The sequence below is a fragment of the Mobula hypostoma genome, chromosome 19 (genome assembly GCF_963921235.1).
Source record: "Mobula hypostoma chromosome 19, sMobHyp1.1, whole genome shotgun sequence".
In the NCBI taxonomy this organism is placed as follows: domain Eukaryota; kingdom Metazoa; phylum Chordata; class Chondrichthyes; order Myliobatiformes; family Myliobatidae; genus Mobula; species Mobula hypostoma.
The window spans coordinates 22,606,400-22,628,130 of NC_086115.1; the positions used below are offsets into that span (position 1 = coordinate 22,606,400).

At 42.4% G+C, this 21,731-nt stretch overlaps 2 protein-coding genes across 5 annotated transcripts in view; one reads left to right on the forward strand and one right to left on the reverse strand.

Moving 5' to 3' along the window:
• The window catches only part of LOC134358903 (catenin alpha-3-like), a 703,413-nt gene that overhangs the window by 570,745 nt on the left and 110,937 nt on the right, over positions 1–21,731 (forward strand). The window lies entirely within an intron of this gene.
• LOC134358901 (leucine-rich repeat transmembrane neuronal protein 3-like) overlaps positions 1–21,731 on the reverse strand; it is a 338,976-nt gene that overhangs the window by 147,092 nt on the left and 170,153 nt on the right. The window contains exon 3 of one of the 4 annotated variants that reach the window (XM_063071539.1): positions 16,288–16,491. The exons of the other annotated variants lie outside the window; for them this stretch is intronic. Coding sequence (XP_062927609.1) covers positions 16,303–16,491 — 189 coding nt within the window. The 3' untranslated portion in view covers positions 16,288–16,302. Of the gene's footprint in view, positions 1–16,287; positions 16,492–21,731 lie in introns of those variants that run through there. 4 annotated transcript variants of the gene reach the window in all.

Genomic DNA, 21,731 nt, shown 5'->3' on the forward strand with positions numbered 1-21,731 from the left:
CTTAAGGAGATATAATGAGAATATGGAAATCCACCTATTTTCGTTTGGCTGAAGGCCTCAGAGAGAAGTGAAATGGATTCTTTCATGCTTGTTGAATTCTCAGGACTGCTTGAGTTTCTGCCTGCCCTGTTTTCAGCTTAACTGTCTCTCCCAGTCTGATTTACCTCTAACTGGTGTTGCTACCAGAGGTTCTCCCCATAGCTAATGAAGGACTTTGAATCAAATTATACCCTTATTGATACTGGCCTGTAATCTGGCAATGACACAGTTCTGTTTTGGGAGCAATTGGTCCTCATTATTTATCTACCCAATCAACCCGGAGAAGTGTGAGGTGGTACACTTTGGAAGGACAAACTCCAAGGCAGAATACAAAGTAAATGGCAGGATACTTGGTAGTGTGGAGGAGCAGAGGGATCTCGGGGTACATGTCCACAGATCCCTGAAAGTTGCCTCACAGGTGGATAGGGTAGTTAAGAAAGCTTATGGGGTGTTGGCTTTCATAAATCGAGGGATAGAGTTTAAGAGTCGCAATGTAATGATGCAGCTCTATAAAACTCTGGTTAGGCCACACTTGGAGTATTGTGTCCAGTTCTGGTCACCTCACTATCGGAAGGATGTGGAAGCATTGGAAAGGGTACAGAGGAGATTTACCAGGATGCTGCCTGGTTTAGAAAGTATGCATTATGATCAGAGATTAAGGGAGCTAGGGCTTTACTCTTTGGAGAGAAGAAGGATGAGAGGAGACATGATAGAGGTGTACAAGATAATAAGAGGAATAGATAGAGTGGATAGCTAGCGCCTCTTCCCTAGGGCACCACTGCTCAATACAAGAGGACATGGATTTAAGGTAAGGGGTGGGAAGTTCAAGGGGGATATTAGAGGAAGGTTTTTTACTCAGAGAGTGGTTGGTGCGTGGAATGCACTGCCTGAGTCAGTGGTGGAGGCAGATACACTAGTGAAGTTTAAGAGACTACTAGACAGGTATATGGAGGAATTTAAGGTGGGGGCTTATATAGGAGGCAGGATTTGAGGGTCGGCACAACATTGTGGGCCGAAGGGCCTGTAATGTGCTGTACTATTCTATATATCTATATACTGACACAACTATGGAACAGCTAGAGATCAAGGTCAGCAGAGGGCACTTTGTTGAAGTCTGGCCCAGCATTTTCCTGAGGAAGGGCCTCAATCTTCAAAACCCAGAGGTATTCAGTCCAGGGATCACAGCCACCATTCTGTGCCTACATTGTTGAACAGTCAGAAACTTTGAAAGATAAAGGTTTGTAGCTGGATGGTGAGGATGAATGGATGAACATGGGTTTGTCACACATTGATAGAATAATACATCCCCACATAAATATTATTTCTGTTACTTTCACTGCTTAACTGTTGGTTACTGCCTTTCAAATGGCAAAGCAGGATGAGGCATCCTGATGAAGGGTCTCGGCCCGAAATGTCGACTGTTTATTCATTTCTATAGACGCAGTCTGACCTGCTGTGTACCTCCAGCATTTTGTGTGTGTTGTTCTAGGTTTCCAGCATCTGCAGAACCTCTTGTGTTTATGAAAAAGTGCAGTACAGGTAAATGACAGAGAGCAAGGCCATAACAAGGTATTTTGAAAGCCCAAGTGTGCAGCTTATTGTACAATAGGTCCATTCAAAAGCTGCCCTTTAGCCTGATGGCTTGTGCTTTCAGGCTTTTGTATCTTCTGCCAAATGGGAGTAGGGAGAATACAAAAGACAAAATGTCCAGTGTGGGTGGGGTCTTTGCTTATGTTGGCTGCTTTATGCTGAGGCAGCAAGAGGCGTAGATGGAGTCCGTAGAGGGGAGGCTGGTTCCTGTGATGTGCCGAGATAGATCCACAATGCTCTGCAGTTTCTTGTGAGAACATACAGATCAGTTGCCATATCGCCTGGTTATGTATCCAGATAGAACACTTTCAATGGTGCATTGATAAAAATTGGTAAGTGCGGGTGGACACATGTCGAATTTCTTTGGCCTCCGAAGGAAGTAGAGGCACTAGGGAGCTTTCCTGGCCATGACATCAAAATGGTTGGACCAGGACAGCCTCGTATGATGTTCATACCTATGAACTTGAAATTCTGGGAGTGGTAGATTGAGCTTTTCATGTGAGTCTACAGCCATGTTTTCTCACAGCTGGCTGATAACGCTGTTGTAAGTTGCACAGACTTTGGGGAGCCTGGGCAGCCACAAGGTAAAGATATCATAGCAGATATCCAGGGATATTGTCCCCATCTGTACAATGATCTTTATATAAATCTGCACAGCTGAGAGGAAGCCCACATATTCTGTTAACAAAGTATTGCCCAGAATCGCTCTAAAAAGTGAAACGCAATGAAGCTGGTGATTTCACAGTTAAGCCGACGGACCCAAGAAAATACTGCTGAAACTGAGCAAAGGACAGAATCAAGTTTTCAAACTATGCCCTCTGGGGTGTTTACTCACAGTATATTCAAGTTAAATTTGAAAGCTAGTGTGCTGAAAGACCCTGTCCCTTTCAGCACACTCAGTCACATATTTGTTCCCAAACTATATGACACTAGTCATTACATTCGATCTGACCACTGCCCTTTAGGACAGATGATAAATCAGTGGAGGAAAGGTATGAGAATGTGACCATAATCAAAGCAATTCAGCTTTGTGATGGAATAACAGAACCTTCAATAGTTCCTTTGAGTAGACAAGGTTAAGAGGAAATTTATAGATACATATAAAATTATGTAGAAATTTAAAATGGCAGTTTGGGAGAAATTTTTCCATCTACTTTGTAATATCCTGCAGGTACAATACCTTAATGATGATTATTATTCATTGATAGGACATGGATGTCACCAGCAATTCCAGCCGGTAATACCCATCACTAATTGCCCTTAAGAAGGCAGCCACCTCCTTGAGGTGCTGGATTTGCTGAGTTCCAAATGAGCCATGAATTCCTCACTTCCATGTTTGGCAGTCTGTGTGGGGTATTCCCATATGAACCATGGTTCAGCACCTCTGGCAATGAGATCCACTATGACAGTCGATTGTATAACCATATTCTAGTATCTAGGTAGCACCTCGGCCTTGAAGGTAGCTCCTTCTTGTGCTCACAAGGTTTACTTGTCTTTGCACTTACTGAGGCTGTGGTCTCCAACTAACGCGCTCCTGGATCAGCTGCAGTGATGACTGGCTTCGTGGCTGCAGACTCATTATATAGTGAACTTCAGTTCTGAATTTTATTTGCTTTCGTGTATTGTTTGCATGATTTATATTTTTTCCCGCACATTGAGTGTTTGATGGTCTTTTTTAAAATGGGTTCTACCGGGTTTCTTTGTTTTGTGGCTGTCTGTAATGAGGCAAATCTCAAGGTTGTATATGGTATACATATATTGTTAATAAATGTACTTTGAACTCTGAGCCATTGAGCACATTTACAAAGAACACCGCCACAAGAAGGCAGCATCCATTATCAATGGCCCTCACCATCCAGGCCATACTCTTCTCTTGCTACTACCATTAGGCAGACGAGGCAGGAGCCTTAGAAACCACACCATTAGGTTCAGGAACAATTATTACCTTATAACTTCACCTCAGCACTGAACTGGCTCCACAACCCACTGTATAGATTCACTTTTAAGGACTCGGTAACTGAATATGATTTATTTACCTCTATTATTATTGACACAATTTGCCTTCTTTTGCAAGTTAGTTATTAGTCAGCCTACAGTATTTATAATTTTCCATAAATTCTATTGTATTTCTTCACTTTCTTGTGAATGCCTGCAAGAAAATGAATCTCAAGATATTAAATGGTGACATATGCGTACTTTGATAATACATTTACTTTGTAATAGTCCTTTAAAGAGACAGGTATCCTTCAGTAAATTGTGGTCTTGGTTTACAAATGATACAAATGTCCACTCATAGTTTGTGTAGGATTCTGTCACCTCACAAGTTTGAATCATCGAATTGTTTTTTTTCTGCCAACAGTGAATATCTTTGGAAGTGCTGTTGATTTGCATGAAAAAGGGTTTGCGTTGCTTAAATCGGATCATTTTAAGTTTTTCAATAACCTCAATATTTCAAGATGGGAGCTTTCCGATGTGCAGCTGAGATTGAAATGAGCTTTTATTTACTTTCACATTGTGCTGGTATGTTTGTGTTTAAACAGGTCATTTTGTTCTGCGGCTGGCGACATTAGAATCGCTGACTGTGAAGTATGTACATGTGCTGAGGATGGGTGGCAGTGATAAGCTCTAACCTCTAAGGGAAATTCAGGAGGCAGCCAAGTGCTGAATCACTGGGTTACATTCGATCATAGTGTTTTGCATTGTTCAGCCATGCTGTATGACTCGCTCAAGAAGAAGAATGGCTTATTCCTGTTCTTAAGATCTGTCTCCATGAAAACATCTGGGTGAATAGAATAGCCCCACTATTTGAGAAGAATGTACAAACTCTCTACAGACAACGGTGGGAATTAAACTTCAGTCTTATAGCTGGTGTGCTCTAAAGTGCCATGCTAACTGCTATACTCCTGTGTCACCCCAAATCCAAATCTAAGATGGTGTCTCAAATCACTTCCTAGAATTTTCAGGATAATTAAGAAATTAAACTTTCTCAAGGATGGAGGAAAAGCACACATTCACAGGTGGACCCTTGCCATCGTGCACTTAGAGAAACATAATCGTTCATAAACATTCATCATCTCACATCAAGACACTTGCACTCTTACTCATACTGCATACAATCACATTCACATTCACAAGCACACACTTGAGCACATCAATGACACAGGTAGGACAGCCACCAAACCACCCCCCCAACTCCCAACCGCACTCCAACGCAGCTCAGTCCAGCTTCAGAGCTCAAGTAGATTGCTCCCAAACCTCAGGAGTACACGATAGATACATACAAAACATGAATACAGTGCACAGGAAATGGCCACAACCCAACACTGGATTATACATTGCGCAAGACTATGTAAGTAACACAGACCAACTTCCATGTAAAATGAAATTCTATTGAAAATCAGGGACCTCTTGTTAGTTGCATTTAATCTGGCGATTTATAATCCTGATCTTACATATGAAAGAATATAAAACAAAGAACATTACAGCACAGACTCTTTGATCCATGATGTTGTGTTAACCTTTTAACCTACTCTAAGATCCTTCCCTCCCTCCTACCTAGCCCTCCATTTTTCTATCATCCACGTACTTCTCTAAGAGTTTCTTAAATGTCTCTAATATATCTGCTTCTACCACCACCCCTGACAACGCATTCCACCACTCTTGGTGTTAAAGTATTCATCTTTGATATCTCTCATATACTTTCCTCCAATTACCTTAAAATTATGCCCCCTCACATTAGCCATCTCCGCCAAAGCAAAAAGTCTCTGGCTTTCCACTTGATCTACGCTTCTTTTCACCTTATACATCAAATTACCGCTTATCCTCCTTCTCTCCAAAGAGAAAAACACTAGCTTACTCAACCTATCTTCATAGGCAGCATCTTGGTAAATCTCCTCTGCAGCCTCCCTAAAACTTCCACATCATTCTATATCCTTCTAGGACTGAGGCGACCAGAACTGAACACAATATTCCAAGTGTGGCCTAAACAGGGTTTTTTAGAGTTACAACTCAATCCCTCTACTAATTAAGGCCAACATTCCATAAGCCTTCTTAACAACCCTATCAACTTGTGCCTCAAGTTTGACATGGACACCAAGATCCCTCTGTTCCTCCAAACTGCTGAGAATCCTTCCATTAACCCTTAATTCTGCCTTCAGGTTTGAATTTCAAAGGCACAGAGGATCATGCACTTGGGCTCAGGCCTTTTTTTTGGATTTTCCAGCTGCGGGCTGTCAAACAAAACCCTGGCTGGTAATAGCCGAGCAATATATTGCTGGAGGCACCAACTCATTTCCGGACACACCTGCTGCATCAAGGCCTTTATACTTACTGTAATCAAAGTCTAATGATTAAAAACTCGGTCCCATCGTACACACTTCCCTACCCTGTACCTATGCCATCATTCAAAACAGATCGCCTGGCCACTTTATCAAAGATTGCTTTCTGCAAACCGTCAGTGGATTCCCTAAGTGTAGAGGGTAGCATAATAACAGTTAATGTACTGTAACTCTGCTAGTGTGCCAGTGACCCAGATTCGACTCTGCTGTTGTCTGTAAAGAACGTGTTCATTCTCCCTGTGACCCTGTGGGTTTCTTTCGCAAGTTCCTGCTTCCTTCCGCAGTCCAAAGAAGTAAAGGTTAATATCTTAATTGGTGAGATGGGTGTAACTGGGCAGTGCAGGTTTGTTGGGCTGGAAGTGCCTGTGACTGTTCTGTAACCTTAAATAAATAAACAAATAAATAATTCGACGTGACTACAATCTTTTAAAAATAGTTAATTGGTTGTAAAATGCTTCAGATGACCTGTGGTCATGAAAGGTACTGTATAATTTGCAAGTCTTACTAATGCATGCCTGTATTATATAATGGCTTTGTCATTGTCTAATCTCTGTGTTTCACACAGTGAATTACACTCAAAGCAGCTCACATGATGCAAAAGCAAAATGAACCAACGTTGACTGTTTTTTTCAGCAGTTCAGGCGGCATTCTTGTGGAAAGATGTGTAGATTTGCAGCCCAGATCAATGCCTTCTCATCAAAACTGAGAAACACTAGAGGTAAAGTAGAAGATGTGTCCACCCCTTAACAAAATAAAAAAAAATCTAGAAATGAGAAAAATCTAGTAACTGCAAACGTGCACAATTTGGGGATTTTAAAATCAGGCTGCAAAAATAGAAAATAGAAGATATCAAAAACAATATAAAAAATGCAACCATTAATCAGACGATTGATGATGCCTATCCAAACCAAAAACTTCTGACAATTAAACCCAAGTGTAGTTACAGATCACACAGCTATAAATTACATTTATTAAGCTAATTATTTGACTGAATAGTTATTCTGGGCTACACAATGGATACTTACAAGCAAGGTTTTCGTGGGTCCATTTCCAAGTACCATGATGTGTGGGGCTGTTGGCAACACTTCAGTGCGAATTAGATCCGTGCGCTTTCGCTTCAATCCAGCGCTAGGCAATCCAGCGCTTGAAGACACAGACCAAGTCTGTGTTCTGATGAAGAGTCTCAGCCCGAAACATTGACTGTTCATTCTTCTCCATAGGCGCTGCCTGACTTGCTGAGTTCCCCCGACATTCTGTGTGTGTGTTACTCTAGATCTTCAGCACCTGCAGAATTTCTTGTGTTTATCCATCAGGCATAAATAGTTACTGTACGAGTGGCCTCAATAAAGCAGTTCACAGTGCATGAAATAGCATGCATAAACTTGGAACACTGATTATCATGGATACTGTTCCTTCTATTTTACAAAATAGGCATTCATGTGGAAAACTGATTATGAGAGTAATTGTTGGCAAAAGCCAATGGAGATTCTCACAATGATCACAGAGGGAACAGCATGTATTTATAATCAAAATTTAAGATTCAAAATAAATTTATTATCGAAGTACGTACATGTCACCATGTGCAGCCTGAGATAAATTTTCCTGCTGGCATTCATAGTAGAACAAAGAAATGCAATAGAATCAATGACAATTGAACAGAAACAAAGGTTGACAAACAACCAATGTGCAAAAGAAGACAAACTGTGCTATGGCCTCTTTCGTAGAGCAGTTCTGTCAGTAAGCACATTGGTGACAAATCTGTGAAATTTGTTGCCAAGAGCGGCTGTGGAGGCCAAGTCATTGGGTGTATTTAAGGCAGAGGGAGATAGGTTCTTGATTAGCCAGGGCATCAAAGGGTATGGGGAGAAGGCAAGGGAGTGGGGATGACTGGAAGAATTAGATCAGCCATGATTGAATGGCAGAGCAGACTCGATGGGCTGAATGGCCTATATTTTATGATCTTATGATGAGTGTCGAGTGTGGCAGGAATTGAGATTTTGAATTGTGTCATCACCAGATGTTCAAAGCTCTTCATGATGATTGGGGTCAGTACCACCAGATAGCAGTTGTTTAGCTCTATTGATTAGTAATTAGAGTTTGTTGATAATTAAATAAAGAAATTCAGTCATTAACATTTTAGATCTTCAAAAGCATTATTATTGCATATTTTTTGTTGCACTTACAGTGACAAGATTTGCAAACTGTGCAATAAAATGCACTACTTACAGTAGTATTACCTTTTGAAAACTCTACTCAGAGACTCATGTTCCAGCAATGGGAGGAGGAGCAGAATTCTGACAACAGGTCTTCAACCTGAGAGTTAACTACGATTCTCCATCTATAGAACTGCCTGACTTTTCTGTTTTTGTGGCACGATACATTTATAATCGGCTCATATTCACACATCTAGCTGCTGGTGGGATGATTGAGTATGTAAACTTGATTTGTATCTGTAACAAGCCCACATAAATTGTTGCAGTTGTACTTCAAACTGCCACTTAAAGAGCTATATGTGAATAAAAGCAACCATTTGAAGGTGGGCGATCTTTGGAATTGCAGAGGTTTAAACACAGCTAAGGCAACAAGTATCAACTATGAAGATGCCAAATTAACAGGAGCAGCTAATCATAGCCAAAGTTTGGCAGAAGCAACCAGTCATAACTAGTGCACTGATCTTATTGACTTTCAGCATTTTGTTTTGCAAAGCAAGATTCTAAGGTCTATTTAAATGCAAACAACAGGAATTCTGCAGATGCTGGAGATTCAAGCAACATACATCAAAGTTGCTGGTGAACGCAGCAGGCCAAGCAGCATCTATAGGAAGAGGCGCAGTCGACGTTTCAGGCCGAGACCCTTCGTCAGGACTAACTGAAGGAAGTAGGGTCTCGGCCTGAAACGTCGACTGCGCCTCTTCCTATAGATGCTGCTTGGCCTGCTGCGTTCACCAGCAACTTTGATGTATGTTTCTAAGGTCTATCTCTGATTGCATTTTAGAAGGTTATGATGAATTGTCCTTTTGGAATTATCTCCTAATTAATGGTTCTTTCAGTCCATTAGGAATAATTCCAAGGAGAGACAATGGCTGTCCTGGTAAACATTGGATAAGCACATTGTCCAACATACCAATTATCAGTGGGATATCACTGTTGGTCAGGATAAGCAAGAACACCATGTCTCATCTTGAACACCACACTTTTGGAAAGGCGATGACTCAGAGGAAATTCACTAAGAATAATCATTAGATTATGAGGACACTCAGTCCTCGTTTATTGCCATTTAGAAATACATGCATTAAAAAATGATACAATGTTCCTCCGGTATGATATCACAGAAACACAAGACAGACCAAGACTAAAACTGACAAAAAGCACATAATTATAACATATAGTTACAACGGCGCAAAGCAATACCGTAATTTGATAAGAGCAGACCATGGGCACGGTAGAAAAAAGTCTCAAAGTCCCGATAGCCCCATCATCTCACGCAGACGGTAGAAGGGAGAAACTCTCCCTGCCATGAGCTTCCAGCGCCGCAGACTTGCTGATGCAGCATCCTGGAAGCACCCGACCACAGCCGACTCTGAGTCTGTCCGAAAACTTTGAGCCTCCGACCAGCCCTCCGACACCGAGCACCGAGCACCTTCTCTGCCAAGCGCTTCGATCCCGGACCCGGCCGCCAAGCAACAGGCAAAGCCGAGGATTCGGGGCCTTCCCCTCCTGAGATTTCGGATCACACAGTAGCAGCGGCAGCGAAACAGGCATTTCAGAAGTTTCACCGGATGTTCCTCCGTGCTCTCACGTCTGTCTCCATGAAATCAGAAATGTGCACGGCATTCTACCTGACAGGTTACAGATATTCATCACCGGAGAGGCCGCACGCGCTGTGTCGCGCTGCCATCTTCTCCTCCCGCCTCCTCTTTAATCATTAGAGAGTTATGAGTTCAGGTGAGTGAAATGGTCACACACAATTCCCTTTCTGCTCACGTTCGGCAAAGCGTTGCTTATTACAGCATGATCAGCCCATCATGTACAACCCATTTCCTCATATGAAATGAGACCTGCCCCCCCACTACCTTACTCATGATTTGCTATATTGACATACACTCAGTTGCCACTTTATTAGATATACCTGTACCCCTGCTCGATAATGCAAATATCTAACCAGCCAATCACGCAGTAGTAACTCAATGCATGAAAGCAGACAAGCATGGTCACAGGGTTCAGTTGTTGTTCAGACCAAACAATTGAATGAAGAAGAAATATGATCTACATGACTTTAACTGTGGAATGATTGTTGGTGTCAGGCACGGTGGTTTGAATATCTCAGAAACTGCTGATCTCCTGGGATTTTCACACACAACGTTCTCTACAGTTGAGGTGAGAACTGAGAGGAGCAGGAATTTCTTCAGCCAGCGGATTGTGAACCTGTAGAATCTGATGCCACAGAGGGCTATGGCGGCAACGTCACTGTGTGTATTTCAGGCAGAGATTGGTAGCTTCTTGATTAAAAGGGGTTTAAGGGTTACTGGGGGAATGACATCGAGAAAGAAGCCCAGTCATGATTGAATGGCAGAGTGGATTCAATGGATGGAATGGCCTAATTCTGTGCCCGTATCTTATGGCCAAAGAAAAACAAAAGAGAGCTGAACATAAATCCGATTATTTTCTAATGCTCTCAACCACAATAGTTATTAAATCAAATTTAAAAATTTTGTTCTATGTACTTTTCATATTGATAAACCCATTGAATCCTCACCAATAGGCTTCCTGTTGGAATGGAACTAACCTACACAGCAAAGGGGAAACCATTCAGCCTGCAACACCTTCAGTACTGAACCAAAGTCACTTCAACTTCAATCTTCAAGTGCAGTGTGAAGATAACAGTGTGTACATTTAGGCTTTGAGGTCCAAGTCACCTTCGACTAATATCCTGAAGCATAAAGAGAATGGGATTTACACTTAAAATCCACAAAGCCTCACAGTCCTCTACCAGCTTATCCCAACACCCTCTGACAATCAAGCCTTACGATGAGTCCGTAGAAAATGCAGACTGATTCCTGTAATCACAGCACCCAGTTCTCAATTACGACAGACATCAATGATGAAATTTACCGCTACACTCAGTATGTAAGCACAGTCTTTCTCAGGGTATGAATATCCAGTTCCTGAAACTGGCACAAAGCTCATGCATTTCTGGACTCAGTATACCTGAATCGTGGACGACACACCACAGGTACCTCAAAACAGTGGGACGATATTGCCAGTAGGGTTTCTATAGAGTATTCCACATTTGTTGATAGGTAGGGGAACCCTCATCTGCTTCTGCTCCCAAAACAATATCCCCAGCATCTCAGCCCCTATCACACTCAATCAGTTGCATGGGCAGGCCACATTAATAGAATGCCTGACAATGGATTCTTGATACAGACTCACTATTCCGCGTCCCATTGCAGCAAGGAGAAGATTCAAGGATGTTTTCAAAACTTAAGAAAGTGGAACATTGCACTGACTGTAAGCACACTAAGAATCCTTAGCTTGTTGTTCACACAGAATGAGAGGACACACTAAACCCCCAACTACCCTCTTGCCTTCCCCTTCCAGTCCATCTGTGGACTGCAGGAGTCAACAAAGTAATGAGTAACTTCCCAGACTACCCTCCCTCTCTCCACTATGTAAGGAAGTGTATGTTCATGTATTTGGTAAAAGAAATAAAGGCATAGACTATTTTCTAAACATGGAATGAATTCATAAGTTGGAGGTGCAAGGAAACTTGGGAGTCCTAGTGCAGAATTCTCTAAAGGTTAACTTGAAGGTTGAGTCAGTGGTATGGAAGGCAAATGCAACGTTAACATACATTTCAAGAGAACTAGAACATAGGATGTAAAGTTGAGTCAATAAGGCATTGGCATCTGGAGTACCATCAGCAGTTTGGGCCCAATATCTAAGAAGAGATGTGCTGGCATTGGAGAGGGTCCACAGGTTTATGAGGATAATCCCAGAAATTGTAGGGTTAATGTATGAGGAGCATTTGATGGCTCTGGGACTGTTCTCCCTGGAGTTTAGAAGAATGAGGACAGATCTCATCGAAACCTATCAAATATAGAAAGGTGTAAATAGAGTGGACATTCAGAGAATGCTTCCATTAGTGGGGGAGTCTAGGACCAGAGGGCACAGCCTCAGAATACAAGAACATCCTTTTAGAACAGAGATGAGAAGGAATTTTTCTAGCCAGAAGATGGTGAATCAGTAAAACTCATTGCAGCAAATAGCCGTGGAGGCCAAGTCAATGGGTATATTTAAAGCAGAGGTTGATAGGTTCTTGATTAGTAAGGGCATCAATGGTTATGGGGAGAAGACAGGAGAATGGGGTTGAGAGGGATAAGAAATCAGCCATGACTAAATGGCAGAGCAGACTCAATGGGTCAAATGGTCTAATTCTGCTCCTATATCTTATGGTCTTACTCAGAGATTCCCAAATTTTTCTCTCCAATGGACCCCTACCATTAACTGAAGGGTCTGTGGACCTCAGGTTGGGAACCCCTGTCTTATGGCCTAGCTGATGTTGCTAACTGTCTCACAGCCAGGCACTCTGTTTTTTGCAAGCTGTTATCAATTCCTGCTGAAGGATATGTTGTTCAACAACTCTCTGATGGATGCTGTTTTCAATCTCCCCCACTGATGTTCCAGACAAATTAATTAAACTTGCATACTGCCTACTGGAGGGTTTGAGTTTCCTGGCAGCAGCAACAGCTGTCGTTTTGTTGTCTGGGGATTTCGGAGCCCCAGCTCATTTGATGAAAGGGTCTGCAGGGAACACAGTCTGGGCTGGGCCTGGGAGTCAGGAAGAGCAGAGGGAAGTGAAAAGGGCACATTAATCAAAATGGGACCAGTGGTCAAAGCTTGTAGGTCAGGTTTTAAATGAAGAGCTGATAGACATTGAACCTGGGGTATTTTTGCTCAGATGGCTGGGACAGGCCTGTGTTGGGAACTGTCACACACATTTCAAAGACACAGTTGGCTGTTTTGAAACTTACTGCACTGTAAATGTACAACAGCTGAGATTAGGTTGAGCATGAGGCGTTCACAAGAATGATTTGTTTCTGTATGCCTGGTTGTAAAAAATTGATTTCCCATGGTATTGCCCATGGTGAGTGCAAATGAAGTACAGTCCTCTAATAAAGCAGAGTTAGTCTGCATGAGATAATCAGGATGCAGAGATGTGTTTATTATAAAATCATAAATGTAATGTTTCATCAAGAGTGTTGGGGAGGCTTGTGGTCCAACTGAGAAGCTGAATTGAGGTGCTGTAGTGCTTCCAGTGGCAGGAGGATGTAATTACAGTGACTTGTGTCCACTACAAATGACACTGGGATTTATAATGGTGGTATGTATAGACAAAAGACCGTTATTAATATTTTGGATGATACTTTGCTTACTGGGGCTTTCTGTGATGACCAAGATTACACTGCCACATATTTTATTCAAGCCTGTCATGCCAGGTCTGTTGACAAACTGGCTCTTACTGCCTGTCACTTGTTCCTGCACCATTTGTTTACAGTCTGTGAGACCACTTCTGAGGGGCAATTCAGAGCTGCATATAGGCCAGGCAAACCAAGGACAGAATGGGTCATTCCCTGAATGATCTCATTGTGATAAAGCACTATTGTCACTCATGATGATCTCAAAATTCAATGTCTATTTCTGCTGTAAACTGAAAGCCATTCTCAAATCGAAAAGCATGCTGAAGATCCGACATAAAGAAAACTGCTGGAAATAATCAGCAGGTCAGATAGCATCTGTGAAGGAGAATCGGTGTAACTGCTTGAGGTGGGAAGCCTTCTGTCAGGACTGGGAAAAAGGGAACACAGATGAAGTTCAGAGAGAGTTGGCAATCGATGAATAGTCAGATGATCATTATCAGACATCCCACCTCTCCCGGAAGTTCCTGGAGTCTCCCGCATCTTCATAGTGGCTCACTGAAGCCTGCAAATTATATACAATATCCTGGAAATCAATTTTTTTGAGAGCGAGCGAGAGAGAAAGAGAGCAAGACAGAGTGAGAGAGAGCGAGAGAGAGAGAGCAAGAGAGAGCGAGCATGAGAGTGACCACGAGAGAGAGAGAGAGCGAGAGCGAGAGAGAGAGAGAGAGAGAGAGAGAAAGAGAGAGTGAGAGAGCGCACGCGCACGCCATGGGGGAGTGTTCCAAAAAAAGAAATTATAAAACGTACGTCACCCCAGACTACCCTAAAGTATACCCCTGCCAAAAGGGGGTCAAAAATAATGACAGTGTTGCTCGCTGCACTGTTTGCAACAGTGACTTTTCTATTGCCCATGGTGGGTTAAGACTGTAAAAGACATGTTGAGATGAGTTTAACAGGTGTCATCTGTTCATTAGCATAGCTAACGTTATTTAAACTAGCTGGCCAGCTGCTAAGGAGCTACTCTATTGCAGTCATCCCACCTCTCCCGGAAGTTCCGGAGTGTCCCGCAGATTGATGGTGCTACCTCCCTGTAATGAGTTTTTGCAGGGTGGGATGTCTGCATTATGTCTGTTTTTCTCTCCATAGATTCCACTGATATTCTCAAATTGCCTTGTTGAGATTGATTCAGGTCTCTATTGTTCATCCAGTCTGCTAGTTTATTTGAGCAGGCCTCTATTATTCGTCCAGCCTAATAGATTAGCAGTTCAATACTTGATCGAACATGGCCTTTCTTTGATGTCCACATTATTGATTCATTGTTTCCAATAAGGTTACAAATACATGGTTTCGGATTACAAATCCTAGCCTCTGGAATACGAATACTACCATCTAGATCACTGATTGATAGAAAATAGAACAGGACCAGGCCTGTGACCCATGCTGTCCACGCCAAACACAATGCCAAATCTGACCACATCTATCTGCCCCTACGTGACCCATATCCCTCCATTCCCTGCTGAATCTCATCCCTGTCTAAATAAAATACCCCTCTTGTATCTGTTCCCACTACCACTCCTGGTAGCATGTTCCAGGTACTTACCACTACTTGTTTAGAAAAAATTACCTTGACATCTCCTTTAATCCATCCACCGCACCACCACAGCTTAATTGTGTGTGCTGTATTATTTGTTATTCTTACCACAGGAGAAAGATACTAAGCATTTACCATATTAATGTTTCTCATTATTTTATGAACCTCTATCAGGTCTCCTCATAGCCTCTGACGCTCCATGGAATGTTTATCCTACCTTTCCTTATAGCTAATACTCTAATCCAGGCAGCATCCTAATCAATCTCCTCTGCATCCCCTCTGAAGCCCCCAAATCCCTCCTGTAATGAGGCAACCATAACTGCACACAATGCCCCGAATGCAGTCCAACCAAGTTTTATACTGTTGCAATGCGACTTCCTGTATCTTACATTGAATTCCCCAACTGACAAAGGCAAATGAGTTATCCGCCTTCCTTATCGTACTCTCTACCAGTGTTGCTACTTTCTGGCAGCTATGGACTTGCACCTCAAGATCCCTCTGTACATGAATGCTCCTAAGGGTCCTACCATTTTAAGTTTTAAGTTCAAAGTAAGTTTGTTCTCAAAGTATGTATAGTGTATATCACCATATACTACCTTGAGGTTCATTTTCTTGATGCATTCACAGAAGAGAGAAATGCAATAGAATCAATCAAAAACTACACACAAACAAAAACCAACAAACAGCCAATGTGCAAAAGAAGAGAAACTGTGCAAAAAACAAATAATAATAAAAAAAATAAATAATACAGAGAGCATGAACTGTAGAGTCCTTGAAAGTACTTTGTAGGTTGTGGAATGGATTCAGTGTTGAGGTGAGTGAAGTTATCCATACTAGCTCACAAGCCTGATGGTTGTAGGGTAATAACTGTTCCTGAACCTGGTGATGTGGTGCCTAAGGTTGCTGTGCCTCCTCCATCTTGGTAGTGGTGAGAAGAGAGCGTGGCTTGGATGTTGGTGGTCCTTGATGATGGATGCTGCTTGTGTGACAGAGCTCCTTGTAGATGTGCTCAATGTTGGGAAGTACTTTGCCTGTGATGGACTGGGCTGTGTTCATCACTTCTTGTAGGCTTCATCCCCTTTCCACTTCATTCCACATCACCCCTCTTCCCCACCTCCCCATCTTCCCTCCTTCCCTGATCTCACCTCTCTCCTGTGAGGTTGCACTCCTTCTCCTTCTTACACTGGCTCCCTCTCCCTTCATTTCCGGTCCTTGTGAAGCGTGTTGGCTCGAAATGTCAACTCTCTATTCTGCTCCATAGATACTCCCTGACCTGCTGAGTTCCTCCAGCATTCTGTTTTTGTTATTCTGGATTTCCAGCATCTTCAGAACCTCTTGTTTACTGGATGTCGAGACCTCTGGCTGCCTATCCCTTTCTGGCCCAGAGTTTCACGAGACATCCTAGGGTACACCTGGTCAGGCTCTGAGAATTTCTCCATCTTCAACTCTTCCTCCTTCATAATGTTGATTAGCTCCATGACATCATTGTTCCTTCTCCTGTACTCAACGACCCTCTACGGTAAATACAGATGAGAAATATTCATTTAAGACCTCATGCATTTCCCATGGATTACTACATTGATGCTAAAGGGGACCTATTTCCTTTTACTCTTATAAAGTTTAAGGCCTCTTTAGGATTCTCTTTTATCTTACCTGTCAAGGATATCTCTTGGCCCATTTTGCCCACTTAATTTCCTTCTTAGTTGCACTCCTATGTTCCTTATACCTCTCCGGACTCCAGTTGACTATATCTGCATATGCCTTCCTTCCTTTTTCCTGTTTAGACCCACAAATAACCCCTGTCAATCAAGGTTCCTTAGTCTTGCCAACCTTGTCCTTTGCTCTAATAAGAACATGCTGGTCTTGAACATCTATTCTCACTCTTAAAAGCCTCCCACTTGCAGACAGCCTCTCCTAACGAACTGTTGAGAACTCCCGTCTAATTTCATCAAATTTAGCCTTCTTCCTGCGTAACTTGTGGACCAACCATATTTCTTCCATAACTATCTTGAAGCTAGTTGAATTATGGTGACTGATCGCAAAATGATCTCCCACTGATGCATGCATCAACTGTCCAGCCTTATTTCTCCAGAGCAGATCGAGTGTTGCTCCCTAGGCAGTACAGCCGCCACATATTGCTTGAGGAAACTTTCATGGACACACATAAAAATTTCTGCCCACATAATCCCTTTGCACTGAGGCAGTTCCAGTAAATACTTATGCTGTTGACAAACTTATAAGTATTTCACACAAATCCTCATCCCTCGTCCAAATTCATGTGCAGTTAGAGCCCAAGGGCTGATTCCCCCCACACCCCACTGATCTCCTCTGAGGATTGTCACCTTGTCACGGTGGAGAGGCTTGTGAGTTCCTGAGATCTCAAAAGCGATGCCATCTGCAGCCAAGCTCCTAACAGTGATGCCCATCGTGGTAAAGTCAAGGGGGGAAGTTCAAAACAAAGAATAATCCAACCAAGACCTCAACGGCGGAGCTAGCATTAGATGATGATACATCACAACGGCGGTGAAGATGGAGGAAGGCTGCAGCAATGAAGGGTCCCTAGTCATCTTGCATTCTATGCCACTGGATCCTGACCCCAGTCAGTCAAGTATCCATTGGTAGCTGCCAATGCATTAGCCTCTCCATGTTGAACAAAGTCATGTACAGGCATTCCCTATTAATGGAATAAGCCATAACATCCTGGATTAAGTCCCATGGTGATCCCAGAGCAGCCTCTACAGCCACCCGAAAACCAACTAATAGACACCCCTTATCATACTTGACTCAAACGATCACAATACTACTACTTCAGTAATCACTGCCTGCTACCCTGATAAAGACCATTTGTTCCTATATGCTGTTTCCCATCTGTTAACCAATTTATTTATTCATGCCTGCAACTGCACAATGTGTGTCATCATCCTACTTTTCACTGAAGCCAGTTTGCAACTGAACTAACTTAAAAAAAAACAGCATTATGCAGTTGGGTTTCTTGGCATTATTGACCTAAATTTACCAATGAATACATTTTAAAAAATTAAAATGCAGTTTGAGAGACATAGCTCAGAGTTTTACCTCAAAGAGGAAAAAACACTGCTGCTCTGAAGTCTTTGTCAGTGGAATAATTTTACTTTTTCTTCTTTCTTAAATATGGTCCAGGCAAAGCGTTGAATGTGGCTATCTTTCTGGAATGCAACCACTTTGTGGAACATTAAGCACAGGTAACACAACAATACTGAGATTTCAGTGCTGTGCTGCAGTGGTCTATGACTGTTATTCAACATTTGAGCATTACCAAATGTTCTGGGTTAGTGGGGATTTACCCGGTCTATTGCCATGCCGCCATCCCCAGCTATATTGCCATGGATCGGTTGGCTTAATTGACTGAGCTATTTAGGATGGTCAGTCAGCTCAGTGTCTGCTTGAGACACATTGATAAATCATCTAATGCAGAAGTGCCACAATGCTACAGCATAATCATGAACAACATCCCTTTCCTACCTACATCTAGAAAGATGACCAGGACAGCTGGTTGAGGAAGATAGATGCAGTACCAAAGATTCAATAGATGCAGCACTGCATAAGACCCATAGACACAAGAGATTTTGCAGATGCTGGAAATCCAGAGAAAATGGCGCAGTCTGGAGGCACCTATGAAGAGGAATAAACAGTTGACGTTTCAGGATAAAGGTCATGCAGGATCACGGCCAGAAATGCCAGATGTCTGTTTTTCTCTATAGATGTTGCCTGACTTGTTGAGTTCCTCCAGCATTTTGTGTCCGTCACTCTTGCATGCGCACCAGGAGAGGTAGTTGGGCTGAATGGCCTGCTTATGTCCTGTACGTTCTTTTTCTGTGTAAAAAGTGCCATCGAAGGTCTGAGCGAGGGACTAGCAAAATCAGAGATTACTTTTGCTGACTGTTGTCTGAATGTGTTATATGGTAGACAGGTTTATGAGTACTGATACGAACATGACACACACGTTAAATCAATGCAGAACGTGGAGGCACATTGCTCTATCCCTTGAGCTCCACTTGCTTCCTTTGCACAACTTTTTAACCACATCTTATCATCTGCTTTGTGTGACTTTTTGTTTAGTCTATAGGTGACTTCTGAAATTTGGCACATTAAAGACTTTTAAATGGCAATCACGGCCTGAAGATAGCAAGTTTTTTTTTCATTTTTGCAACAGTGAAGGTTATCGCTTGCTCAGGCAGTAACATTTCCCCAACATATCATAAAACTAATCACAGCCTTAAAGTGAATGCCATCTGTCAAATAACATGCAAACTGGCAGCACAAAGCAGCTGCCATTTGGAAATCCACTTGGTTCTGTGACTCAAAGGCACTGTATGCTTGGACTTTGTTTTATTACCATTGAAAAAGTTTGAAGGCCAATCCCTATTGTGTAGGAACTCTAAACAGTTGAAAGGGTAGAACAATCAGTGAATGTTGAGCTGATGGGATCAAACCCCAGGAAGGAAAAATAAGGAGCTCATAGCATGAGTTTTTCAAAGGGAAACTTCGCTATGCTTGAGAAAGTCCGGTGCAAAGACACTCATTCTGGTTGCTGTAATTTGTGCCTCATCATTTTCCTTCAGGCCCTCCATTGTTTCCAAGTTGGAGGATAGGAAATTTCCAACTAACTATCAAGAATAGACTTTATCTTCAGTCTAAACAGTAACTTCTCTATCTATTGCTCTGACTTGAACCACCTTTACTGCAATGTGCTTCAGACCATTCTGATTTCAATCTGCCTACCCCGCATCAATTAATGACTGCCTTTTCACACTGATCCTCAAACACTCATTGCTCCTGCACCCAGTGAAATGCTCCTTGTTAAGCCAAGTCTTCATTTTAGAATTCTCACTATTGTTTTCATCTCCTTCTGACCTTGACCTTCCCACCTCAAACAGCCTACAATCCTCCAGGGATCTGTGTTCCCCTTGAATTCGGCCATTTTGCACACTTCTTGCTTCAGACACTCAGACTAGTCAAGCTCCCTTCAGCTGATAGGTCCATAAACTGATGCAGTTCTTGACCTCTTTAAGGTACTTCTTAAATGCCACTTTCGCTAAGAATTTTGCCTTCTGCCCACACATCTGATGATGCTCCAGGTTTCAACTTGATAACACTTTGAAGAACCTTGTCATGTTTAGCAACGTTAATATCCTTAGAAATGTAAGGTGGTATTGCTGTGTGGCTGCTTGTGCTGAGAAACAGTACGGTGCCCAATTCAGAAAGGTCAGAACATTTTTACAATTCCTGACACTGGCAATATTGGTAAAAAAAAACAGAAACAGGAAAAAAACACAGCACAGTAGCAGAGGTTAATATAATAAGAGTATTATTGCTTATGGCATGAAATGTTTTTCCTTAGACATGGGCAGTGTGCTTGCTTTGGATAAATAGAAGTGTGTGCAGGATTAGGAGCATAAGTCCAAGTGTATGACAAGAAGATTGAAATATTTCTGAAACGCAGCTGCATTAATGGAGGAGATGCGAAAGATTGACTTAAGGGCAGAGGGTGCAGTGAAGTCAAGAATGAATAATGCGACCATTCAAAGAGAGAGATATTAGCTCGTGAGGAATTTTCATTACTCCAGTGAGGGGCATAGAGGCATACAGTGATTGAGTTCTTGCATTGTACAAGGACTGCAGGCAGTGAACTCTGCAACGGGATATTGATGAGTTTGCATGCACGGAGAATAGGACCATCAACAGCCAGTGAATGGAGTTATGTGATAAATAGAATAACTCATTGATATAGGCAAGGATGAGAGCAGAGCCCAGTGAGACTTGTTAGTGGATGAGATATCAGTGAAAGCATCAGCCAGAGAGAAGGAGCACAAGATAGCCGTGCACATAGGCTGAGTGGAGAGAGCCTGTTCAGCAGCAGCATATCCAGTTTTGTTCAATACCAATCAATAAAAATGCACTGCTGACATTCAAGGTAAAAATGCATTTCACCAACATGTTGGAGCATAGTGACAGAGGAGATCAGTTATTTGAAATCCCAAGGAGACTCTTGCAGACCACTATGGAGCCGGCCGAACCTCCAAGGTGATGGATTAAGAAAATGTTTGGCATCCAAGACCGAAAAAGCTGAATAGAACTACCTTCTTCAGAGATGTTGTGAGTGTAAACAGAGTCTATTTCCGTAAGACACAGATTGCAGTGGGATATATCACAAACACAGATGCCTGAGATCAAGAGCTACACACAGACAAAATGCTGGAGGAACTCAACAGCATCTGCGGAAAGAAATAAAGAGTCGACGTTTTGGGCCGAGGCCCTTCATCAGGAAGGGGGAAGAACCAGAATAAGAAGATAGGGAGAGTGGAAGGAGTACAAACCGGCAGATGATAGGTGAAGCCAAGTGAGGGGGAAGGTGAGTGGGTGGGACGGGGGGTTGTAGTAAGAAGCTGAGAGGTGACGGGTGGAAAAAGTAAAGGGCTAAAGAAAAAAGAATCTGATATGAGAAGAGAGCAGGCCATGGAAAAAGGGAAGTGGGGGGCATCAGAGGGAGGTGATGAGCAGGTGATAAATAGACCTTGTTTACTGGATAAGCAATCATTTACTGTATTTCTTCCTGAGTAGACTGCTAAAGCAACAGCTTGGGCCCGGAATTAGTTCAGGGATTATCAAAATTAATGTGAGATGTGCTGTCAGAAAAGGAGATCCAACAGGAGCATGAACATTATTCAAACAAATCCAGTAAGTAGCTTTCAGAATATATTTTCATTGCATTAAT